This window comes from Danio aesculapii, chromosome 20 (genome assembly GCF_903798145.1).
Source record: "Danio aesculapii chromosome 20, fDanAes4.1, whole genome shotgun sequence".
NCBI classification, from domain to species: domain Eukaryota; kingdom Metazoa; phylum Chordata; class Actinopteri; order Cypriniformes; family Danionidae; genus Danio; species Danio aesculapii.
The window spans coordinates 8,090,037-8,115,874 of NC_079454.1; the positions used below are offsets into that span (position 1 = coordinate 8,090,037).

General features: G+C 37.3%; 1 protein-coding gene across 1 annotated transcript in view; it reads right to left on the reverse strand.

Moving 5' to 3' along the window:
* Positions 1–25,838, reverse strand: part of LOC130247893 (disks large-associated protein 2-like) — a 142,426-nt gene that overhangs the window by 98,467 nt on the left and 18,121 nt on the right. Inside the window, exon 2 of the mRNA XM_056481382.1 lies at positions 5,001–5,206. Within this exon, the coding sequence (XP_056337357.1) occupies positions 5,001–5,206 (206 nt within the window). The remainder of the gene's footprint in view (positions 1–5,000; positions 5,207–25,838) is intronic.

Sequence of the window (25,838 nt, forward strand, 5' to 3'; positions counted from 1 at the left end):
TGGTTTAGAAGTGACCAGAGTAAAAGAGCTCTGGAAAAAAACCCAGTCAAGGGTTTGTTTCATGTGAGAATGGTTTTTGGTTGGTTGCCAAGAGTTGCATTATGTTTTTAAAAGGTTCTGAGTGGTTTTTGCCACTTTAGTAAACTGGTAGGGTGATGTCCCACATGAAGAAAAAATACTATAGTAATTTATATTATAAAATTAGGGATGCCACAATACTCTGTATAATATTGAACAATTCTGTATGACTCCCACGATATATAAATTGCCTTTTCGATTTAGCATTTAAATGTTAAAATGCATTTTTATTACTCTCTGAACTGTTTCTTTGCGTGTTTGAATGTTTCTCCATGTGCTGAGACATGTACATGCCTCCCTACAAGTAAATAAGACAATAAGAGAGTGCTAAAGTTAGGGAGACATAATGCTTTGAATTAGGGGTGGAATTGTTATCAGTAAAAAATATGAATTCACTGAAATAGATAAATAATTGAATCGTCTCATTCTCCACCCACGTTTCAGAACGTTTTTTTTCCCTACAGTTCATTTGGAATATGATGACCTGTTTAATCTACAGTGTAGAAAATAACAATATGTAAAACAGAGTTAATGTTTCACTATCTCAATGTGTATTCTGGCTATCAAATACATTGCAACGGCACTGATCAAAAAATGAAAGTGAAACTGGCGTGCGTAAACAAGTGGAATCTGTACTATGTATTTTTTCCATCCCAATGCACAAACAGTGTGTGTTCGGTGAGATTTGAACACACACAAAACACCATGAACACAAACCTGAAGCAGTGGACAAAGCAGTCAGACTTTGTAAACTTTGTTCAATCCATCTGCCCTATATTCACACAAGGGCTGCACGATATGGAAAAATCTGATATTTTATTTTTCTGCAATAAATACTGCAGTTTGAATACAGTTTCACAAGACAGTTTGAATAGCTATTTGATGGTTTTCTGAAGAGTCAAACATTATCCAAACACAAAAATTAAATAATCACAATGCAAAAAAAAAAAGCGTTTCTTACTTTGTTTTGTCTTGTTTCTAGTCTAAAAATCCCCCCCAAAAAATCTATTAGATCAAGTAAAAATATTGATTTGTTTTAAAGAGTCAGTAAAATAAGGCAAAATGAAAAGTTTTCCCTAAAACAAGCTAAATAATTATCTATGGGTAGTTGGGTAAGTTAAATAATCTCCTTTTCGCTTTGAAATGTGGGTCTCAAGACTTCAAACAAAGGCAAAAATTAAGTAGTAAGAAAAAGTAAAACGTTTTTGTTTTGCACAAAATCGTAGAATTTTCATATAAATACAGTGATTAAATACAATTCTGAAGCTCCTGGTTAACTATAATCCAACCTTAACTGTGATGTGACTATTGCGGATGCCCACATTGTGATATCGATGCTGAAACGATGTATTGTGCAACCCTAATCCACACTGTTATCCATGCCCGAGTTTTAAACTCATCTAATACTGAAACACTTGAAATCACCCAATGCTGTAGTTTTCTTCAAGTATAGGGTATATTAAGCCACAATAAAGCACATCCTGCTGTACAAAAAAAATAAGTATACAACAGTATCTATTACAGTTTCTCAGTTCACTGTACTTAATACTACATTATGCTTTACATAACACTTTATATAAACACTTGATTTTAGTTAGTAGAACACTGTTTTATAAAAATAGCCAAGGAACTTTAATAAAAATCCATTGTTTTGTTGAATAGTCACCCATTTTGTCTTCATCTGGTCAAACTGCTGTTGGACAATTTCAGTCATTTTAGAACAGCCAGTCTGATCTCATGATGAAACATAACTATTTTACGTTTTGTCAGTTTAGTGGCTAATTCGCTAAGTTCAGTCTTACAAAAATGTAAGATTTAAAAAGGAGGCGTGGCACCCAACCCTGCCCCTTAACCCAACCATCATTGTGGGACGAGCAAATCATACTAAATTGTACAACTGTGATCCTACGAATTCTTACGAATTAGCCACTGAATCAAAAAGTTACGAATTGCCGTGAGATTGCGTTGGAACAGCTCATCATCTTGCAAAGTCAGTAAAAACTGGAAATCTGAATAGGGTTTGTTAGATAGATGAGAAAAATAACTAACCACCATCAGGTGCAGATTAACATCTATAATTGGAAGAAATCTGAAAGTGGTCTCTAATATTGATCAGTGATGTTTTACTAATATATTGCTTAAGTTCTTTTTATTTACTGTCCTTCAGAATGTATATACAGAATCTCAATAAATATGCTTTAAAACTCCTATTAGGATAAATTGAAATTGAGAGAAATGGTTGTTCTCTAGTATTGATAGATGTATAAGTAAAGCATTTTGAAAACACATTCAGGAGCGCCGATAACTGGTATGGACCCTATGACAACATTCTTGAGGACTTTGAGGTGGGGGTGTTTTGATTAATTATGATTATAAAATTGGTTTTGATTAAAATTGTTAAATAATTGTTATAATAGATTATGGTTATGGTTAAATGCAGAAAATGACAAATATAAAAAAGGACAAAATAAAGTGATTGTGGCAATGCTTTAGCACACACTCAAATATGCTGGTGTCAACACAGTAATCAGATCTTCATGATAACAATAGCATGTGATGGTATAATGTGCAATGAACAGGATTTTTCAAAACACAATCCGCCAATCTTTACTTCATATCCTAAACCAAGGTTGCCCAATTTCTACTGTTGACAGCCACTGTCCTGCTTATATTAGCTGCTACTCTAACTCAACACACTTAAACCAGCTAAACAAAATCTTTCTAGTCATTCTACAAACTTCCAGACAAGTTGAAGCTAAACTGGCCCTCCAGGATTGGGTTTGGACATACCTGTCCCAAACTATGCAAAGCCCAAACTGAACCACCAGAACAACAAACGATTTCAATCTTTCAACAGCAACTGAACAAGTCATAAACCAACCATAAAACTAACTTAAGCATTAAAAACTTACCTCATGCACAATGAGGAAAAATCACATATTCAGTTCAACAGTCACACAGCTTTTTGTGAGGTCAGGCAGGAATGTAAATTATCCTGTGGAAATCTGCACTTCAACTGAGTACTAATGAAACTGAATCTTTTTACTTCTCTCAATTAAATGACATATAGAAATTGTTTTACTAGACTGAAGGGCTTTATTCTGCCAAAAACAACCAGCTGGGTGTACTTTATCCTGCTTATTACACAGCTACTAACTAAACAATTAGAAACAACACAGTGATGTGAGCTGTAATTACACTAGTCTGGTGGTTTTAGGATATTTTAATGAAAACAATTGTGAATATTGTGCCTTTATGACGCTTTGTAGTTTATCATCTGTATTGCGCTCATGATTCTGTGGAGTGAGGCTATAAAGCTCTTGTATTATGGAATAAGAACTCCAATAGGGAACTATAGTGCCAAAGATAACATTTATAATAATTTTAATATAACTGGACAAAGTGGTCCTGCCTGAACTGATCCTCCATCTATGGCTCCTCATATGCAATATAGGCAACATAGGCTCATTCTGAAAATGTAGGTCTATATTTCTGGAGATCACGGTTTATGTAGCCAGAGGAACGTAAGGCTGCATTTTGTCTTTAAAACGAACGCTAAAGGGGCGGTTTGACGCTGTTCCTTTTCGTGCTTGCAGCTTTACCTCCATATGGATGGCTTTTCCACTGTTTGTCCAGTGGCTTATCACATATGTTGGAGGATTTGAGATGCAGAGCTGAGTTGACCACGATGACGGGGTTCGAGTCTGATGAAGAGCTGTTCCAGAAAGCAGGTAACACAAACAACAAAAGCCAAAAAATAAAACAAACAAGTAAATAACAGGGTGAGTATATGGTAAAATCTCAAATAGTGGTAAAAATCAGGCTGCTGCGAGGGCTTTTTTCTTTTCTAGATTACTTTAAAAAACACTGTCGGTTGGGTTTAGGGAAGGAAGTGGGTGAGCGCTGGTCAATCTGTGCTTTCGAAAACACTATTGGTCAGGTTTAGGGAAGGGAGTGGGTGGGTCAGTCGACTGGTCAGTCAGTCAGTGAACAGCAGCCTCTGGTGGATTTATGTGAGAACAGCAGGTGCGAATGGCACTCGCGAGAGAAATTTGAGATCTAAAAAGGCGTAAACATCGGCCTCTGGTGGATTCGCGGAAACAAAAACTGCAAAAAACATACCTCCTAGGACGTATTTGGTGCTCTCCAGAAATGTATATATGATACACAATCACAATGAGCCTGTGTTAGATATAGGCGGCTGAGGCTGGAACTTCTTTGTGTATGCATACGTGAAGTAGTGGTAGAAGTCGAACAGTGGCCACAGCCATATTTCCAGCTAAAACCTATAAGTACCACTCCAATTGTACTTGTTGTTTGTAATAATGGCATAGATACGCTATTGTGATTATGTACTTTGATCAAAAATAAATTCTGTTTCATTTTTAACCAATAAAGCAGCAGCTTTAATTTAAAATTATAATTGAAGTCAATACAATAGTTCTGCCATCCCTGCCAGGCCTAATAAGCAGTGTTTGATAAACTGAATACAGTCTAAACCCATATAGACCATTTTGAAGGATGTAAACAAAAACAATGGTCCCAACATATTTCCTGTTTTACATTTTTAATTTCTATAGCTTCTGACAATCCAAAAAAAGCAACATATTGATAAATAATGCTGTGTTAACATTAACTATTTCAGAACTGTAACAAGATGCAATTCAATCATAACTTAGATAACAAGCAGGAAATGTTCATGGGCCAATGACATCACCACATTGAAATGGTCTATAAGACCAACGCATCTTACATAAAACTGTCCATCAACATCTACACATAAAAACGAGAGAAAACCAACTTCTATTGAACACCTCTGCACCAAAAGCTTCTAAAATAAGAGGATAAAGACCGATAGGATAAGCAGGCTGTTGGCAACTCGGCAGGTAAAATGAAAGCAATTACGATGTAACCAGACTTACCTTTGGGTGTCTATGTGTGGTCTCTGCAGGGCAGATTTGAGGACAAGGGCATCGGAGCGAATGGTCTTCTGAGGTGATGTCTTAGGGCTGGAATCGGACTCACCGCTATCATCATCTCCCATGGCTTTGACGTAACTACTGCTACGCATCCGGCGACAGGGAATCTCCTCCTCCCCTGGATAACCTCCCCACTCGTCCTGAGGCACCTGCAGATGTACAAACACACCGCATCAAAGGCTGCTCTTGCACACAGAGCGAGGGAATACCACACCTCTCATTACACACCACGTCAAGCTGTTCCGCAAATCTGCCAGCTGCAGCTCACTTTCTGCCAGAGGATCTGTGGGAATTAGGGGCCATTCACACAGAACGCGTTTTTTTTTTTTTTTTTTTATCTGATGCGCTACTTTACATCTCTCGTCTTTTGCAGTACAATGCATTAGGGCTGCACGATATTGAAAACAATAAATGACATTGTAATATTTAGTTTTTCTGTGATATATATTGCAATATATATGCAAAATAAAAGAAATTAAAGCACAGATGAAAATAGAACATATTGGATTTATATCAGGTGATTGACTGGGCCATTCTACAGCTTGATTTCTTTCTCTGAAAGCATTTGCCTGCGTTTTGGATCATTGTCTTGCTGAAATGTCCCACATGGTTTATTCTTCATCATCCTGATAATGTAGATGGTGGACTGAAGCAGCTAATGTTAATTTACAATGATGAAGGGCAGAGGGTTGCTGAAGAACTACTGAAAGATTTCAGCTGCTGTCTGAGCCTTCACTGCCTTCTACACCTCCATTTCTTCATGTGTTTAATACTTTGTCCCTGTGTCATTTCTTTTAATTACACATAACTTAATTTCTAAACTAATTAGTTTTGTTTACTTTGCATACAGTATATGGATTTCTGTGGTTGTTACCAACATCTGGTGAATTTTTCAAGTCAACAGCTTCTTTAGAAATATGTTTTCTGTGAGAAATGGTGACATGTTCAATTTTGGTTTCAATTTCAGGTTTGTGACTTCTAATAAAATGGATTAAACGTGTTGACGTCACCTGATACTTCTCATTAAATCTTCTGACCAATTAAATGCTCTCTAGCTTTGACACATTCTCCCCATTCAAGATGCTACTGCTAATGTAGAAATCCTTTCATATCCCAGAGCTTTCAAGCTGAGGGTTTGTATAAAAATTTGCAAATAAAAGAAAATTATAAACGGTAACCAAAACTGTGCTGATTGGTACTAAAGTCTAAAAGGACTTTGTCTGAACTTCTTTTTAGTAATTTTAAAATGGCAAGCCCTGTCCAATAACATGATAATAATAATTGAGTCATTTTGCTTTTAGGTGGCATTTAAAGGCTGTTAAAAGGGCATGAAGTGAACTAAAAGAGCTTGAATATTAAATCTGGATCATGAAATTCCAAAAAAAAATCCCATACAAGCTTATCTTGCAGTCTCTTGTTTATAAAGCAATGTTAGGCATGTTTGTTTAGGTGAATAAATATATTCTGACTTATGTATAGAAGAAATAGTCGGTTTTGTGAATTAATTTCTATATTATTAAATGACACCTCTGTCTACTAAAACCCTTATAATTCAAAAAGGGTTGGGTTGTTATTATGTTTAGAAGTGGCATATACATTACCTGACAAAAGTCTTGTCACCTTTCCAATGTTTTAGGACTTCTAGTTGATCATTTGGTATCTGAAGTGGCTTACATGAAAGGCAAATGCCTCTAGATTACGCTTATTTTAGCAAAATAAAATATGATCATGCCTTGATTTTTAATTATTTCATTAGAACAGTAAAGTCTGACTTTGATTAGACAAAAGTCTTGTCACTTAACAGAAATAATGTTCAGTATAGAATATAAAGTCATGGTGCAGTGGAAAAAGAATTAATATTGTGTATGACTCCCATGATCTTGGATGACTGCATCCATACATCTCTGCAATGACTGCAATAACTTATTAATAAAGTCATCTGGAATGACAAAGAAAGTGTTAATGCAGGACTCCCAGGGTTCATCAAGATTCTTTGGATTCATCTTCAATGCTTCCGCCATCTTACCCTAGACATGCTAAATAATGTTCATGTCTGGTGACTGGGCTGGCCAATCCTGGAGCACCTTTACCTTCTTTACATTCAGGAACTTTGATGTGAAGGCTGAGGTATGGGAAGGAACGCTATCCTGCTGAAGAATTTACCCTCTCCCGTGGTTTGTAATGTAATGGGTAGCACAAATATCTTGATACCTCACACTCTGGGTGTCATATTAGACAGCAATTGAAAATCATATATGCCATGTCATTAAAAACTGCATTCCTTCATCTGAGAAATATCGCTAAGTTACGAAGTATGCTATCCATCTCAGATGCAGAAAAACTAGTCCATGCTTTTATGACTTCTAGGCTGGATTACTGTAATGCTCTGTTTGCTGGCTGCCCAGCATCCTCTAATAATAAACTTCAGCTAGTACAAAATGCAGCCGCCAGAGTTCTTACCAGGTCTAGAAAATATGATCACATCACCCCAATTTTATCCCTCTTACACTGGCTGCCTGTTAAGTTTCTTATTGAATTTAAAATATTGCTTCTTACCTATGAAGCTTTAAATAATCTAGCTCCTGTTTATCGAACCAACCTTCTGTCTCGCTACAATCCAACTCGCTCTTTAAGATCTCAAAACTCAGGGCTTCTGGTAGTACCTAGAATAGCAAAGTCGAGTAAAGGAGGTCAAGCCTTCTCATTTATGGCTCTGCAGCTCTGCACAAGACGTTTGGCCAGTGGAGAAATGGTCATGCCCAACTGAGCCTAGTTTCTCTCGAGGTTTTTTAATTCTTCACTTTCGCCAATTGGCAAAGTTTTTTACACTGTTCCCTGTATTCATATCTATTCAAAAGTAGTACTGCCATTAAAACGATATTATCCATAATGCAAATGCCATTAACATACAACTAATAAACATTATATTACTAGCATTCGTGTTGTTATTGTTACAACTTAAAAGTTCACAGTTGACCTTGCTATCTAGCTAACCCATTGCAATATTGCACGTTCCACTATTGCACAGTGTTGCCATTTGGCAAAACATACATTTGATCGATTTACAAAAAAAACTGATTTCATAAAACTTTGAGTTGTGAATATGTCATCACAGCTTACTGGAGATGATGTTTCAGATTTTTTTGTAGTTCTGACATCATTTGATCCTTTGTTATTATTGACGTTTACATTTGCATTCAGCAATTACGCCAGTCTGTCAGAAAACGCACTACAGAATAACACTGCATGTCACGTGACTTAACCAAAGCACATCATTGGCTACACAAAGGTCTTCTCTTTCCAACAACAAAAAAAAATAATTAAATTTGGTCTTAAAGAAACAGTGGCAGGAAAATGAACATAAATATAATGTTGCCATATGGCAACACCATGAGGTAGAGGGTTAAATGATGATTCATGTATTAATATGGAAATTATTCATAAAATCACTTTGCCTTTCCAATATCATTTAATTTTCATACGTATTGTAATAAAGAAGGAGTTGTCCAACACTTATGTACCTTATAAATGAGAACAATTGTGTACGTTCATTTCAATTGGCAAAAAACAGTATCATAAGAGGTATTTTCTGTACTATATAAGGTACAAATTTTACAAAGGTATAAAACTGTTCCTTAAGGAGCATTGGATGTACCACCGCGTACCTTTCTTTGCTGAGAGTGTGGGTGAAATATCCCTTTAAAAATAATGGTGTGAGAAAGCATTTCAGCAGATGATGTCAACCACATTCGAACCACTGCCACTTGAACAAGCACCATTATAACTCAATGTGTAGCAGTATATTTGTTAGCCCACGGCTCACACCAACTGCTACAGTAGCAGCTTTTTAAATGTCATTTTCTGGGCTTAGACAGGTCCCAAATGTAAAATATGATTTATCAGAACACTGGTATTATAAAATCACTGTCCTCAAGCTTATTGGCAGGAAATCTGCTGTGAGAAAAAAAATGGGTCAGTGAACCTAAAGACCTCGTAACCTTAAAAAAATCTCTTGCATCTGAACACAGCATGCGTTAACACCTCCGGTTTGTTTGAAGGGATAGCGTTAGAAATCTGTGTAGGATGTAGCCATGGCAACCACACATGAATAAACATTGCAGCTCAGATTTCAGATGAGAAGTAGAGATTGTTTATACCAGAGGCAATCAAATCAATTTATTAAGAGCAAAACAATTGAAAAATTTTTAAAATATAATTTTTTAAACTTTTATACATTTGATTTTCCGCATTGATATTACTCACAAAATGTGGGTGTGTTTTAATTTTTACTTCTGCTTTGATAAAGAAAAAAAGTCTATTATCCTGTGGCATAACCAAAATGGCGTTTTTGGTACCCACACAACCCATAGATATTCATAAACTTAAACAGAACTGTGGGAATGATTCGACATAGTCTCATTCTGAAAACGTAGCCCTATATACATTTCTGGAGATCGTGAATTATGTAGCCAGAAGTACGTATGGCTGCATTTCATCTTAAAAATGAATGCTACAGGGCGGTACGACACTGTTCCTTTTCGTGCTTACCAGCTGACCGCTTACCTCCATGGATGGCTTTCCTGCTGTTACCAGTTTGTCACGTGGCACAGCGTACGTCAGTTGACTTGAGACGCAGAGAGGAGCTTACCATCATGACGTGGTTCAAGTCTGGCAAAGAACGATTTCAAAAAGCAGATAAGACAAAAACAAAAGCCAAAAAATAAAATAAACAAGTAAATACCAGGGTAAGAATGTGGTAAAATCTGAAAATGTGGTAAAAATCAGGGGGCTTTTCTTTTTCTAGATTGCTTTTCAAAACACTGTCGGTTGGGTTTAGGGAAGTGGGTGGGCGGGTCAATCTGTGCTTTTTAAAACACTTTTGGTTGGGTTTAGGGATGAGGGTGGGGGATTGGTCGGTCAGTCAGTCAGTCGACAGCGGCCTCTGGTGGATTTATGTGAGAAGAAGAGTGGCACCCAATGGCACCCGCGAGAGAAATTTGAGATCTCAAAAAGCGTACACAGCGCCCTCTAGTGGATTTATGGAAAAAACAAAATTAGCAAAAAACGTACCTCCTGGGATGTATTTGGTGCTCTGTGGAAATGTATACAAGGGTATGTTTTCAGAATAAGCCTGGGTTGGAATGGTTCAAACTGTTTAAAAATCTTATATGTAGCTATAGAAAAAGATTTTGGGGAGTTAATTGTTTTGTGTGGGACAGCATGAAGTAATTGTGTTGGTGAAACTATTTGGTTTGTGGATATATCTTGGGTGTTTTAAGTTAAGGAAAAGTATTTAATCCTCACTTGGTGTAAATATTTAGAAGGGTTTCATGTAAGGTTTTGAAGTTACGACATTGAAAAGTAAAACATAACATAAAACATAAAAAAGTAAAAACATTGGCTCCAAACGAGTACACTCTGTTCCAGGCAGGTTAAATTGACAAGGTTCAAGATTAATTTTGTTTGTGGGTTCTATTTGAACAAAATTCAAATAAGTTGAATTGACTCAATTCAATTTAGTTTTCTTTAATTTAATTAAGTTCGTTAAGCAACTTTTTTTCTTTTTTTGTGTGTGTCGTATCTGACACCAAAGCCTCATTCACACTATAAGCGACTCGCAGCGGCAAAACGACAAGCGACCGCTCATTTCAACGGAGAGCGAGCGACTTCCGGTGACCTCCATCTACGTGAGCGACAGACCTGCGTTTGAAGCATGTCGCCAACCAGAGTGACAGGCAGCTACAAAGTCGCTGCTAGTCTGAATGAGGCATAAGGTGTAAACAGTGGTTTCTTAAAGGAATAGTTCACCCAAAAATGAAAATTACCCCATAATATACTTACCGTCAAGCCATCGGTGCATATCACTTTGTTCAAACGCAGGCTCATTCTGATTGCGTACCACTATGTACTTTTCTGGAGAGCGCCAAACATGTCCCAGGAGCTGTTTTTTTTGCCATTTTTTGCGAATCCACCAAAGGCTGCTGTCGACTGACTGACTGACCGATCGACTGACCCACCCTTCTCCTTCCCTAAACCCAACCAATAGCGTTTTAAAAAGCACAGATGACCAGCGCTGACTCACTTCCCTAAACCCAACCAACAGTCCTTTCAAAAGCAATCCAGAAAAAGAAAAGCCCTTGCAGAAGCCTGATTTTTACCACATTTTCAGATTTTACCGCATTCTTACCCTGTTATTTACTTGTTTATTTTATTTTTTGGCTTTTGTTTTAGTCTTACCTGCTTTCTGGAAATGTTCTTTGCCAAACCCCGTCATCGCGGTCAACTTCGCTTTGCGTCTCAAATCCTCCAACGTACTGTCACAGTTTATGGGTCTGTGTGTCTTCCTGTATGTTGTGTTATGACCAGGGCTTGACATTAAATTTTTTGATCACCAGCCACTGTGGATAGTAGTTTTCCCACATTACTAGCCACAATTTTATTGTTGGGAAAATATATTTTATACACATAAACATGACTTCGACATGCTAAAATAACTTGATTTAGATTTTGCGTTATCTCCACATGCCTTCTCATTAATTTCACTTTTTGTGTGTCATGTATGAGCTTGCTCAATAATCATGAGCAAATGGGTCATGGTTTCATAGTATTACAATTAGTTTTTTATTTCACATAATTTTTCAGAGCTCAAAATGAAGGATTTACCAAATTTAGCTCTGACCACACCAAACATAAACAATTAATTATTTCTTAGCCACAAATTTTAAATGTGTCAAAACAAGAAAAATATAGCTGTATACTATACTTTTTATTTAACAAAACTAAAATGAACAAATCTGTCCTGGTCCCAGATCACCAATTAACTACACAAAAACGGGGAGTTAATCTCCCATTAAAGCAATGTTATTGTAAAAAAATGATAATTAAACCATATTAATGCAAAAGAAAGCAGGTAAAAAACATACTGTGTGATAATGAAAGGATGATCACACACACGGGTAATGTTAGACCCATAAATATTCTGTTCAAAGAACAGCGAAAGCAAATGGCGCTGCTTACGCCATAAGTCAACTCTGGAAATCTTGAAAGCAGCAAGACTGTGGGTGCATGTTCATAACTTTTTGTCTAGACTATTTGAAAGAGAATCGATCGCATCAGTTGTGTTTCTAGACATAGTTGCTTCACGAAAGGAAACAAGAGCGCGCACGCGTTATAAACAGTCGCCCGCATCACCTCAGCTGTTAGCGCAAGTAATTATCCTCTCATTCGGTACCTGCTTTGCTCGCGTGAAGTTGCAAATGCAATTATTTTTTTCAGTCGTGTTGCTTCTCAATTCTAAGATTGCCTTTGCATGCATATTGGACCATTCTTATTGTCGAACCCTGCTTTTATGAATTACTATCTTACCCGGCAGCACTGAAATCTACCCGCATTTGGCGGGTTGGCGGGTGTTAATGTAAAGCCCTGGTTATGACCTATGTGTTGTGATGTGCGTGCATGCGTGGATGGGTGTGTCTGTAGCATGCGTTTTGATTAGCTAAACTTATTAGAGAGTTTTATATAACAGTCTGTGTTTCACTGCTGGTTATTAGTCCGTTGTTGTTTTCATGTTCCTGTCTGAGTAATGTCCAGGTTTTCTCTCTAGCCTAGAGCGTCGGATGACATGTTCATTTGGACCTGTGGAAGCTCTCTGTTTTGGACATTCTGCTAGTCTCTTTATCCTTTTTGAGCACTTTAAGACTTATATTGACTGTTGCAATTCATTAAACTGTCCTTCACTCGCAGTTGGATCGTCCCTGTTTCTTACGTGACACGTATGCCACTGGACAAACAGGTAACCGCAGGAAAGCACTATAGCATTTGTTTTAAAGACAAAATGCAGCAATACGTAGTTCTGGCTACATAATTTGTGATCTCCAGACATGTATATAGGGCTACGTTTTCAGAATGAGCCTATGTTGCTTTGTTCACATAGCACATTCGGATTAGTTTAAAATTTTATTCTGGCCATACAGGGTATATAACCTATAGGGTCATATATGTCACCTTACATTGACAATTTAGCCCTTATCAAGGTCACTCAGGACCACACTTCCTCACATTTATGAAGACAACTGATTTTGTTTGTTTGCAATCTAATAGACCCAGACCTTATTATGTGGCTATGTTAGGAGATGACCAATCGGCTGTAATTGGTCATAGAGTTTTGGTTAATCAGTGTATTTGGTATTTATATCTTTCACTGGCCCACTGTTAGTCACATAGCTTTTATCTGTTTGGGGTGCCCTGTTTCTAGAAAATGTGAATTACACATGGCACACTTTGCATGGATATATAGTGATAACAATGTTTTATGTATTGAATTTAGCTCAAAGGGAAATATAAAAAAATGTATTTTAAATATATTTAGATCTGCTATAAACATTGCTTTGATTCACAATCTCAGTGTCTGTCGATTGTCTTTCAGACTGAAGGTCATTAATTGTAACATTATGGGCACACTGTGACATTTATTGCCTGCACTTATTGGCAGTGATTTTGAGACCTTTTGATATTCAGGCCCAAGTAGTTTTTCCTGGCGATGAGCAAATTAATGATCAAAATCACTCCCTGACAATAGATGGGCCTTGAAAATGAAAAACAGATATACCCTGGTACAGAAGGTGGCACAGTGCAATTGGTGCATGGCCATGTTTGTAGTAAGTTACCACTGTTTACCTGCTTTGTAGTTCAAGTACAATTTATTTCGATAGCATGTTTCCAACTGCCACAAGGCTGCACAAAGTGCTTTACAGAGAAAATATAAACAAACAGTATGGGCGTAATAAACAATATCAGCAATAGGCACATACTGTAATATGAGAGAGCATAAAAGGTATAACAAAAAAAAAAGCTGAACAATTTTGCCTTATTAAAAGATACTACCACAGTTGACCGCACTGACAAGATTAGGAACAAGACTGTTTGACCCCCACGCCCCCGCAGGGAAAGACTTATGCTTAAAGAGACCTAGAAAATAAATTAGTCTTTAATTTAGACAAAAAAAAAAAACGCAGTGACGAAGTCTTTTTTAGTTCTTACGGCAGCATGTTCCAGAGGCTAGGACCTGCTATGGCAAAAGCACGTTCGCCCCTATTGTAGGCGAGCAATCTGAGACTTAGCAGCCCAAAACAGAGAAAGTAACAATAGTATGGCATTTTCTAGAGAATGTGAAAGAAGAGAGGACTTCATTTTAGAAAAAAGGCAGAGTTGGTAGAAACTGTTTCCAACCACATTTGAAATATTGTAATTTTATTTAGGTTTGGTACATAGAAATTTTATTTTCAAAAACTATTTGCGAATCTAGCCGGTTGGATCATTCCGCTGTGGTGACCAGTGGTGGAGTCGGGGCTATACGCACATATACTCAGTATGCCTACTTTTTTCCACAAGCTGTTTGGGTATTACAACTTCTGAGGATCAATAATTGCGTATACCCTCGGCATACTCACTTGTTTTGCTGATTAGACTTGCCTAATTTATGTGTATTCGGATCCCCTTTAACTGTATACCAAATGTTTTTTTAATTCTCATCTTATTTTGTTGCAATTGGTGCATTCGTGAGTTTTTCGAAGTCAACTGAATGATGTCTCGCTGAAACATTCAGGTGAAATTGTAAAACAGCATGGGTGGGTAATAGTACACCACATTTTTTTAGGACTACACCACTGGTGGTGACCCCTGATAAATTAGGGTCTAAGCAGAAGGAAAATGAATGAATGTATGAGTATGCGAATCTGGACGCTGCACGTATGCATTTATTGCGTGATCCTTTCCACTTCTGTTTAACCACTTTCACTACAACACCTGCTCAAAAGTTTGTGCATAAAAGTAACAAACCATGAAAGAAAATGAAGCAAAATTCAATTCAAACACTTGTGTAAAAACGCGCAGATGATACTTCATGTTTCAGTTAATCAAGCAAAGTTTAATTTTTACATATCTCGTAGTTTTGATGTGATGCGCTTAGGTTTAAGTTGGTCTATTCTGAAGCTGGTTAATGACAGAGAACCGGGTTGATGCAGAAAGTCTTTGAAGGATGGAAAGACAAGCCTGAAGCCTGGCACAAGCTTGGGGTGCATTTGAAGGCCGTTTGCTCAGCACCTTTTCTAATTCCTGACTTTTAGAAGGTGATTTCATGATCTGTGATTTTCAAAAAGTGTGAGAATCGCCCTCTGAGAGTGAACAAGCCAATAAGAATGTATTTTCTGAGGAAAAGCTTACAATACTAGCAAGTTGTGTTGCCCATATAATTTGATTGGATGTGAATAATGAAACTATTAAAGATTCGTACAATACTAACATGGTACACATGCATCAACATATAATGTAGATGATCATTCAGGAAACTAAATTAGATTCCCACAGAAAAAAAATGTGTATACCTGTATAGCAACAGACTATAAACAATCATACAGTACGATTACATTTACATTACATACATTTACATGCACAGCAACTTTAATGACAGCCCAATCCCGTGGCTTGTCACAAGGATTTAGGAAAGTATTTACAGGGAATTTATAGGGAATTCCTCAATAGAATAGATGTCTAATGTTAATCCAAAAATAGACTAGTTATCAAATAAGCAGGAATGAATGTGTGAAGTCTGTCTAATCTGTGTATTCAATGACTAGTCTGGTTTTGGGCTATTCCTAGACGTCTATTAGATTTTCACTGACAGCCCAGATTTAGCATTGTTTTAGCTGAGACATCTATCATATATTTATAAAAAAAATTTACATAAAAAAAAAGCTTGGTGGGGAATTGATTTCAAATACTCTGTTATTTTTGGTCATACAGATAAGAATAAGACATCTAAAACTTCAGCTTCATTTGTTCGAACTGTGACACTTAGTTTGCTTGTTTGCTAAGTCTTTACATTTAATATCAGGACTATCCTTCAAATATGGTCTGATCTGTATTTAAGTTATCTTTTTTTTCAAATTGAAGCGGATCGAACATAAAACAAAAAAACTGGCCAAAAAAATGACAAGAATTGTGGTATTTCAGTTCATTAAAGAAGTAGTTTGTAGTTTGAAGCATCAATTGTTTTTGATAAAATAATAAGATGATGTACAAGAAGATTATATTCATGCCATTCTCAATAATCAATCAAAAAGCCTTTATTGACCATTACAACAATCAAACTCTTCATCAGCCTTGCATGTCTCCCGTATATTTTGCCCGTTCAACTCTTTTAGGTTAGAGGGTCTTCTTTCCATCACCCTGATCTTTATCTTCTGCCACAGATTCTCAATGGGATTTAAGTCAGGACTCTGGGTGGGCCTTTGCCAAACATTTTTGTCTGCTAACCATTTCTTCACCACATTTGTTGTGTGTTTCGGGTCGTTTTTATGCTGAAAAGTCCACTGAATTGTTGCGTTTCAGTAGGTTTTGAACAAGTAGTTTGAACTAGCAGCAATAATCTTTTTTTTTTTTTTAAGTGCAGGGCATTTTCAGGCTCTTGAAGAGCTTTTGGCAGTGCGTATAAGACCAACAGCAAACAATCATATTAGGCATGAAACTAAATGTTTTGGCACATGTGTATTCACGCAAGAATCAATCCAAGTAATTATTTGTATGAGTTTATATGAGAGACATCTTGTAGAGTTCATATAATTTATAAATGTCACTCCAGTCCTGACTTCTGATTGGTGAAAATAGATTTCCAGTCAATCTAAAACACCAATAGCACTGACTGGATCATTATTTTGCTGTATAGCAACATTTTGTTAGGTAAGGGACTACAGTATATATCCTAAGTAGGGTTGGGTTATGAATTTCGGTGCCTAATTCCGGTGACACTGGTGCTCCGACAAGAACGTAAATGGGGAAGTGCACAATTATTTAATTTATCGATTAATTGAACGCATCAGCGACGATCGAGCATGAAAACGATGATCGATTGGCTTTCATTCTTTCTGATTAGTTATTCTGGTATTTTGGCGGTAGTTGGATATTTGATTGGTTATGGCTGCAGGGAGTTGCGGTCTGGAGACGAGACCTGAGCGCAGATCGAGTATCGAGTTGGGGTCACACAACAGAAGTGCCGTGTCGCACCACGGCCCACGCAGCGCCATGCATTTCAGAATTCTACAGTAGGTTTCTATCAGGATACACAGGGGTGCCCAGCCACGACTCAGGACACTTCATATTTCTGCCGCACCACAGAGCGCCAGTTCAAGCTCACATGCATTTTATGTAGATAAACACATTTTGTAATATAACATTTTCATATTGTGTCTCTAAGCTTTATAATTACTTTTATTTACAATGCGTCATGTAGAAAACCTACATGCCTCACGTCAGTGGCAGTTCTAGTTTAAATGGCACCCTGGGCTAACCACCTGCTTTTAGAAATGTACTTAGAAATAAATGTAATTATTATTATTTTTATTATTATACAATTGTTATTTTAATTATATAATAACAGAAATCAATATATATAACTATAAAGACACAGCTATATAAAAATAAAGACACAACTGGAGTGATGCTAAGATCTCTTAAGAAATCTTTTGCTTGAATATTAAAGGCAATTCTATAGAATTCAAAAAAATATCTTTTATGTAAATTATCTGTTGTTTTAGACCCAACTCATGGTTGATAAATAATGTTATTAACTCTTACCTCCCTGATTCATCATCTCTCCGTTTTGCTTCATAGCCCTATAGTCAAAATAAGATCATCATCATTTATAAAGTTTTGTCGACTTGCAAAGCTCACTGCGTGCCGACACCTCTGCATAAAATTTAGTCCGGTTTCACAGTACATAAGCTGTGTATTTTGTACTTTGTATTTTATCGATGCGCATGTAAACAACCGGTATTCACACCAGGAGCAGAGCCGCGTGTGAGGTGCACGGGAATGTTTTTTTGAGCGCATGAATGCGTCAGTTTGCTTTCACCACCGTTGTTTCGGTTGCGAATAGAGAATAACAAACTTGTGAATGCAAAATACGCCAAATGTGAATGGCCTCTAACATATTTATTCGGGGATTACTACTTTATATTAATACACTTGCATAAAGTAAATCGTATCTCAAAGCTTTTACTGGGGCTCGTTTTTTTTCACACCGTCTCCCTGTGCCATTGCCGAGCAAGATGCCGCCCTGGGCATCGACCATATTGCCCATGCCTAAATACGCCACTGCTTACACTTAATTAAATGTTTACTGTGTTAACCAATATTGATGGTGATTTTCAATAACCCAACAGCGTTGATTTAATTGTTTTCTGAATCATGCCATAGTTCTATCAACAAGATTTTTAACAGGGCTTTAAGTGAAGTTTCACAAACTAATTTCGAGAGGAGCACGTGATATGATTGACTACAGCTGATCCTCATGCTAATCATTGGCTAGCCTATCAGATCATTCTAAAAATATCCTGCCTAAACTTCATTCCTTATCTTCGTTTTTGGAGATCTTCGTTTTTTGGAAATGGAAAACTGCTCTGCATCAGCCAACTACATCTACCACGACAACAACTACTTCTTCACAAAACAACATTAACCATATCTCCAACGATAACTTCAACAACCTAAAAAACCTTCCTCTTCAACTGCCTCACACAACACATCAGCCGGGTATCCAACCCTATTCTCCAGCAAGATTAATCCAAAAACTCAATCACCGTCCACAAACTCTGCCTAAACTCCTAAGACGCCGACGATATACACCATGGCAACAAAGCCAAACTCTCACTGCTATCCTAGCGGTGCACTGGTGGTAACGTATATAGCATGCTTAAAGGACAAGCCTCACAAACAATAACTAACTCATGTATAGAATGATTTTAACGAAAGAAACTCACCTTTCAAGCTTCCCCTCTGTCTGCAGATCCATAACATTCCAACAGCTTATAATTTGATTGCAAAGGTCCAGGCAATCCATTAAACATTAGTCCACAACATCTTTATTCTTTGATAAACATCCATGGAAACCCATGTCATCAAAACTAGTCGCTGGAGTGCGTTCACTAAAACAGCCTTCCAAACATTAACACTAGTGAAGTTTGGTCAACAAAATGGCCGCCGACCTTTGGTACTTTTGATTGACACTCAATTGAACCAATAGCTGAAAGAAGTGCCACCATCCAATGAGCTACCAGAACTTGCGATGGTCCAGCCCTCACCCTCGACTGCTATGAATGACTCCAAAGACTTTGCGAATATAATAATAATAATCATATGAAAAAAAAATTAAATAAATAAATAATAATAAAAAACAATAATAATAAATAAAAAAATAAATAAATAATAATAAAAAAAAAATTATAATAAATAAATAAATAAAAAATTAACTTCTGAAAGTTGCTTATTAGCTAGTGGAAAACACAATGAGCATAGAAGTTTAATCGTAATACACCATAGTGACTCATCACGTAAATACATAAAGGTTGTTTCTCATTACCAAGTACGCAAAAATCGGACTTGAGTCATTGAAAGTTCAGACTTGCCAAGTTCACACTTGGAGGAACAAACTACCGAAGACGTAAGGACACAAGGCGTACTTCTTCAAATGGAACAGCAGTGTACTTATAATGTCACTGACCTAACCATGGATTTATCAGTTTCACCATACATTAACAATAAAACCATTTAATTATTTAAAGCATGGCCCTATAATTAACATTGTTATGAAAAATACTTATGATTTAAGAAAATATAAACGTAAATAACCATAAATGCAAACTTAATTATACAAAGTTATTATACAAAGACTCGTGTCTTTAATTATCAGATTTATTAAACTACACTTGACATCATACAAGTACAAAGCACAAGATGCGAGTAATAGGAAACAAAGATAACATTAAGCAATTTGGTAAACAAAGACAAACTGTGTCCTACACAGAAACATATTTAAAGACAAATATAAAAGGTAACAAAATACCAACAAATATAATACACCCGAGAGAAAGAAAAAAAATAAAAGACTAAAAGACTAAAAAGATGGACTGTCCGAAGTAAAGCTGCTCTCGGCAGGGGAGGTGATGACGAAGCTCCCGCTGGCATGCTAAGAGTCAGAGTTCGCATAATCTGAGGCACATCGTCAAAGACGCGCCATCTTTGTGAATAACTGCCAATTCCAGTTTGAATCAACTATGTTCTCGCCTAAAAAACTGTTAAAACTTTATTTTGTGACACCGTAAAGGAGTATTTTAAAACCTCGAGAGTTTTCTCCTCTGCCATTAGCTTTCGCTGGTTACATATGCAAGTTTATAATGGCAAGTCGGTTGGATGTAAAAACGACAAAGAAACAAACTTCCCGCTTGCTATGAATAGGAGAACTTTTCTAAAAAACGGAGTAATGTTATAATCATTGATTCCGTATTAGATATATTAGTATTTTAAACAAATTTCTATATCATAAATAGGGTTTACACTCAACTCCACTATCACTTCACCTACTCGGTCTTCAAGAGGCACGTCTAGGACCACCAGACAAGTCACCCAATGTCCTCAGCTCTCCAGCCAGCTGCCATCTTGTGGAGGGACGAATACTCCAGACACTCATTTAGAATTGGATCTGCCACCACAGCAGCACACAAAGAATTATCACAACAGCACATACAAACACTAGGAAGGTGGTCTTCTGACGCTTTCAAATCATATATCCGCCTCAACCAAAGCCACCTCAAGGCAGCCAAAAATGACACCTTCCAGATGAATTCATCATCTTACATCAAGAGTCTAATATGCCTAGATTGAAGCTTTACAGTTATTGGCTTTAAAGAAATGGGCAATATAGCCTATACTCCTTTTTCCTTCCAACTATGCTTCCTTCTATCCAAATTCCTTAGTTTCCCCGCCACCAAGTGCTCTCAGGAGTCTCCCCTACTCCCTGACTCCCGTAAGAGCCAGCCTTTGATAGCTCATCTTACCCGAGCTGTGACTTCGTGCTCGAGTCACGTCACTGCCCCATTCCCCCCCCCCCCCCCCCCCCCCCAGCTACATTCGCATGTGTTTGCAACAAACGAGTATGCATCCGCGTGCACTTTTGCACATCAATGCATGCACATGCGAGTGACGTGGACGTACGTCCATTTACACTCATGTGTTTCGGACACACGTTACACACTATATAAAAAAATTAATAAATAAATAAAAAAATAAAATAAAATGCTGGCGCCCCTAAGCTAACCCTCTAGTGGGAGTCTTCACCACCAACCGACTCCCGCTAGAACCCGCCTTTGATAGCTCAATTGCCCGAGCTGTGACTTCGTGCTCGAGTCACGTCACTGCCCCCTTTCCCGGCCCAGCTACATTCGTATGTGCATGCAGCAATGAGTATGCGTCCGCGTGCGCTTTTGCACATCAATGCATGCACATGCAATTGACGTAGATATGCGTCCACTTGCACTCAAGTGTTCGGACGCACGTCATACATCATGCTGGCACCCCTAAGCTCACCCTCTAGTGGGAGTCTTCACCGCTAACCGACTCCCGCTAGAACCAGCCTTTGATGGCTCAATTGTCCGAGCTGTGACTTCGAGCTTCGAGTCACGTCACTGCCCCTTCTCTAGCCCAGATTCATTCGCATATGCATGCAGCAGGCAAGTGCGCATTTGCATGAGAGTCTGCATATACACGCCATTGATGTATATATGCGATCGCATACACCCATATATCTGGACGCATGTCATACATTATGCTGGCCTTCTCAATCTCACCCTCTAGCAGGAGTCTTCACCGCCCACTCCCTTCTCCCCGACTCCTGCTAGAGCCAGCCTTTAATAGCTCAACTGCCCGAGCTGTGACTTCGAGCTCGAGTCATGTCACTACCCCTCCCAGGCCCTAGACTAACATGTTTTATGCATGCGTGTGTATATATGTTTGTGCGTACGTGTGTGTGCGTATGCACACACTCTGCAAAATCACTCTGGATGCCTCACACCCAGCACACTACCTGTTCGAACTGTTACCGTCTGGTCGGCGCTTCAGAGCACCAAGCACAAAAACAGCCAGACACAGGAAAAGTTTCTTTCCTCAGGCTGTCTACCTTATGAACAGTTAAATATTCCCCTACTGTGCAATAAATATGTGCAATACTTTCTCATACGCACTTGTACACAGCACCTTATATCAATATACAATGCAATACTCTCTACATTCGCACTTGTACACAGCACCTTATAACCTGTATATTTATAACAATCTGTACATACAACTCAACATCCAGGTTTCTTCACTAACCGCATCTGTTTAATGTTCATCATTTTTTATTATTATTTTATTTTTTTTTAGATTTATTTTGTGTTGTCACTTGTCACTTTATGTACACTGGAAGCTTCTGTAGCCAAAACAAATTCCTTGTGTGTGTGAAGCACACTTGGCAATAAAACTGATTCTGATTCTGATTGTGATGTTTGTATGTATGTATGTATGTATGTATGTATGTACATATGTATGTGCATATTTATATGTACGTGTATATATTATGCATCTCTATTTTTCCTCGTTTCTTCCTTTCCAGCAGCCGGATATAACACCCTTTTTGCCTTTGGGGGGCGTTCTCCGAATACGCGGCTGCTGTCCCGAGTAAGGTAGCATTTTGGGGGGCACTCGAGAAACTCCTGATCTCGTATCCCTCCTAATGCTCATTGACCAGGCGGGAACCTTGGACTCATCTATCTCCGAGCTCAGGGTTCTCTCCCGGGACAGCATGCCAAACCAGCTATCATAGTCGAGCATTATCTAAGTGTGAACTCTTGAAATAAAATATATACATTTTAAATTGAATGTTATTTAATTGTCGCTATGATGCACACACGCCCCGGCCTCTTGCTTAAGCTTCACCTTCGATTAATTGTTTAATCGATTATCAAACCTGTGGATAAATCAAAATGAAGAATGGTCAGAAATGTCCATCCCTAAACGTAAAGCCGGCCGTACACGCAGCACCATGCATTTTAGAATTCTAATCATAGGTTTCTATCAGGGTACACACACTGGCGCCGCAAGTCGGCGGCTGTCCGTTGCGCCCAGTCACAACTCAGGACACTGTTTATATTTCTGCTGCGCCACAGAGCACCATCTGAATACTTTCATTTTAAATAACATGCGAATGTGCACGTCTGGTGTGTGATACTTTCAACTGTCATGTGCGCCGTGTCGCAGCTCTAAAACGCCCTTAAGAAGCATCAAGGGGTGCATCAAAGGCACAAATAAGTACGCGTTGTGTCACACCATCTCTAAATATTTAATTCTAAAAGCTTTGAGGGATACGGACAGTCACCGATGTTAGGCGTTTGTTCTTGTTGCTTATAGAAGGCAAAGCGCGCAGTAAGGCATAAGTGACTCCCTTCATCAACACGCATGATCGCATTCATCTAATTTACTTAAACTAAGCATTCTAAAGTACGGCTATATTTTACAAGCAAGGATTCTGACATGCCAACATGCAGCAGATGCTTTTCAAAAGTTGCGTGTAAGTGGGGAAACACGTCAAACTTATGAAATTAGAGGGCTCATGGAGTCAACTTAAAGGTGAGGAATGGGCTGTCTTTGACCGTATGTGACATCATCTGGCACTTTCAGTGAGTATGTTTACATGGACACCAATATTCTGATTTAATATGATTAAGACAATACTCTGATCAAGAGTCTACCACGTAAACAGTGATTTTTGATTATCTTAAAGGACCAAAGACACAAACTGCAGAGGAAACAAGACTGGTGACGCAATGATGTTAATGGATCTATATGCTATAACACGTAACTGGGAATCATGAATCATATTAATGTCTTATTCAGATTAAGGAAAATCATTACATCACTGATTTCCATGTAGAAGTAGTCACAAGCCCCAAACCCAGAAAAAAAAGTTGTTCCCTGATTTTGATGACAGCCTAGTACAGGTTAGTAATGAGCTAATGTAATGTTAAATGTTAAATCTTGCATTCATGCTAACAAACAAATGATCAAAAGAAAAATATATTAATGCAATTCAAATATATAAAATATGAATTGATGTTTACTTTAAACTTATTATAAATATATATTTATATTGTTCAATTATAAGGATAATTTTTTTTTTTTTGTCAAATAATTTTGTGGCTAAAAAGTATCGGTTCATGCACCGGTACCATTTTAAAAGTATCAATTTAGCACCGGTATCGAAATAACCCCAAACAGTACCCAACCCTAATCCTTAGTGGACATAATTTCATGTAACTGTGAACACCATATGATTATTTTTAACACTGTATAACTGGTTTAATTAATTGCTTACAAAATCATCTTTTAAATAAATCCTAATAAATCCAAGGTGTTGAAGTGTTTACATTTGTGTTAACTAGTAACAAAAAAGTTACTAAATGTTATTTTGCATAAGAAGTGCATTGGTGCATTAGCACCCCTCATGGGAGTGGGCAGAGCTAAAGACCTTTATTGACTCTCACAACAGGTGTATCAGTTATTGTTAAAATTATATTTCCATATGAATTGAATGGAGTATATAAAATATGTAAAATATGCTAAATATTGCTCTGGCTTTTTATCATTTTCCTGTTCATCCATTTAATTCAGCTTTGACACAATCTAATGAAATATGGCTATGGCTTTTTATCGTTTTCCTTTTTATCCATTTAAAGCAGTTTTGATACAAGATTAGGCCTGTCACAATAATCAATATATTGACTTATCGCACAACACATGGACATGTGCTCAATCTTTTTTGGTGATGCAATATATTTGGCTTATACATAAAAACAATTCTAGCAACATTTTAGCTAATTGCGAAGCCTCTTTATGTCTCTTGGAGGTGTCAGTGTCAGTATGGTTAAAAAACACTATAGTATTTATTATAACTTGCTATTGTATATTTTCATATGGGTGCCTGACAAATGAAAATTATTATTATTACTATTATTATTATTATTTATTTGTTTAGGATATGTTTTCATATTCTGATTCTAATGCCTGATTATTAAATTGTTAGAAAAAGAATATAATAAAAATATTCATACATTCATTCATTTTCTTTTTGGCTTGGTCCCTTTATTAATCTGGGATCGCCATAGTGGAATGAACCGCCAACTTATCCAGCACATGTTTTACGCAGGGAATGCCCTTCCAACCGCAACCCATCTCTGGGAAACATCTATACACACACTCACTTGCACTCATACACTATAGAAAATTTAGCCTTCCCAATTCACCTGTACGGCATGTCTTTGGACTGTGGGGGGAAACCGGAGCACCTGGAGGAAACCCACGTGTACGCAGGGAGAATAATTAAAATATTCTTAAGTATAAAATATTGTATTTTTTGAAAGAGTGCACCTGCATTACGATGCTATTATTGTGTCAAAATGGTCTTAAAATGACAGTAATATCGTTTATCGCGATTCATTTTGGTGCAATATATCATACCACAAAAAAAAGCTATTACAAAAATTCTTCTCTAATTTCCAGTAAACAATTACATGAACAATAATAACGAAGTGTGCTCAAATTATTACAAAAATAATAATAATAATAATAATAATAATAATAATAATAATAATAATAATAATACAAAAGCAAATTGTCATGAATAAACTGAAAAAAAGCCCCCCGACAAGAAGGCATAGAGGCAGTGTTTTTTTTCAATTTATGTAGTAATAATTGTAATATTTTAATCCTTTATTTTTTTTTCATAAGTAAAGATATGTGTATTTCTGAACATCCTGTGTGTATTAAGGAATATGTACGCATTTAAGACGCACAACTAATGCACTCTGTGCTGGACTTTAGACCTGCTTTCAGCTGGTCAATTGCACGGTTTATTTTAGT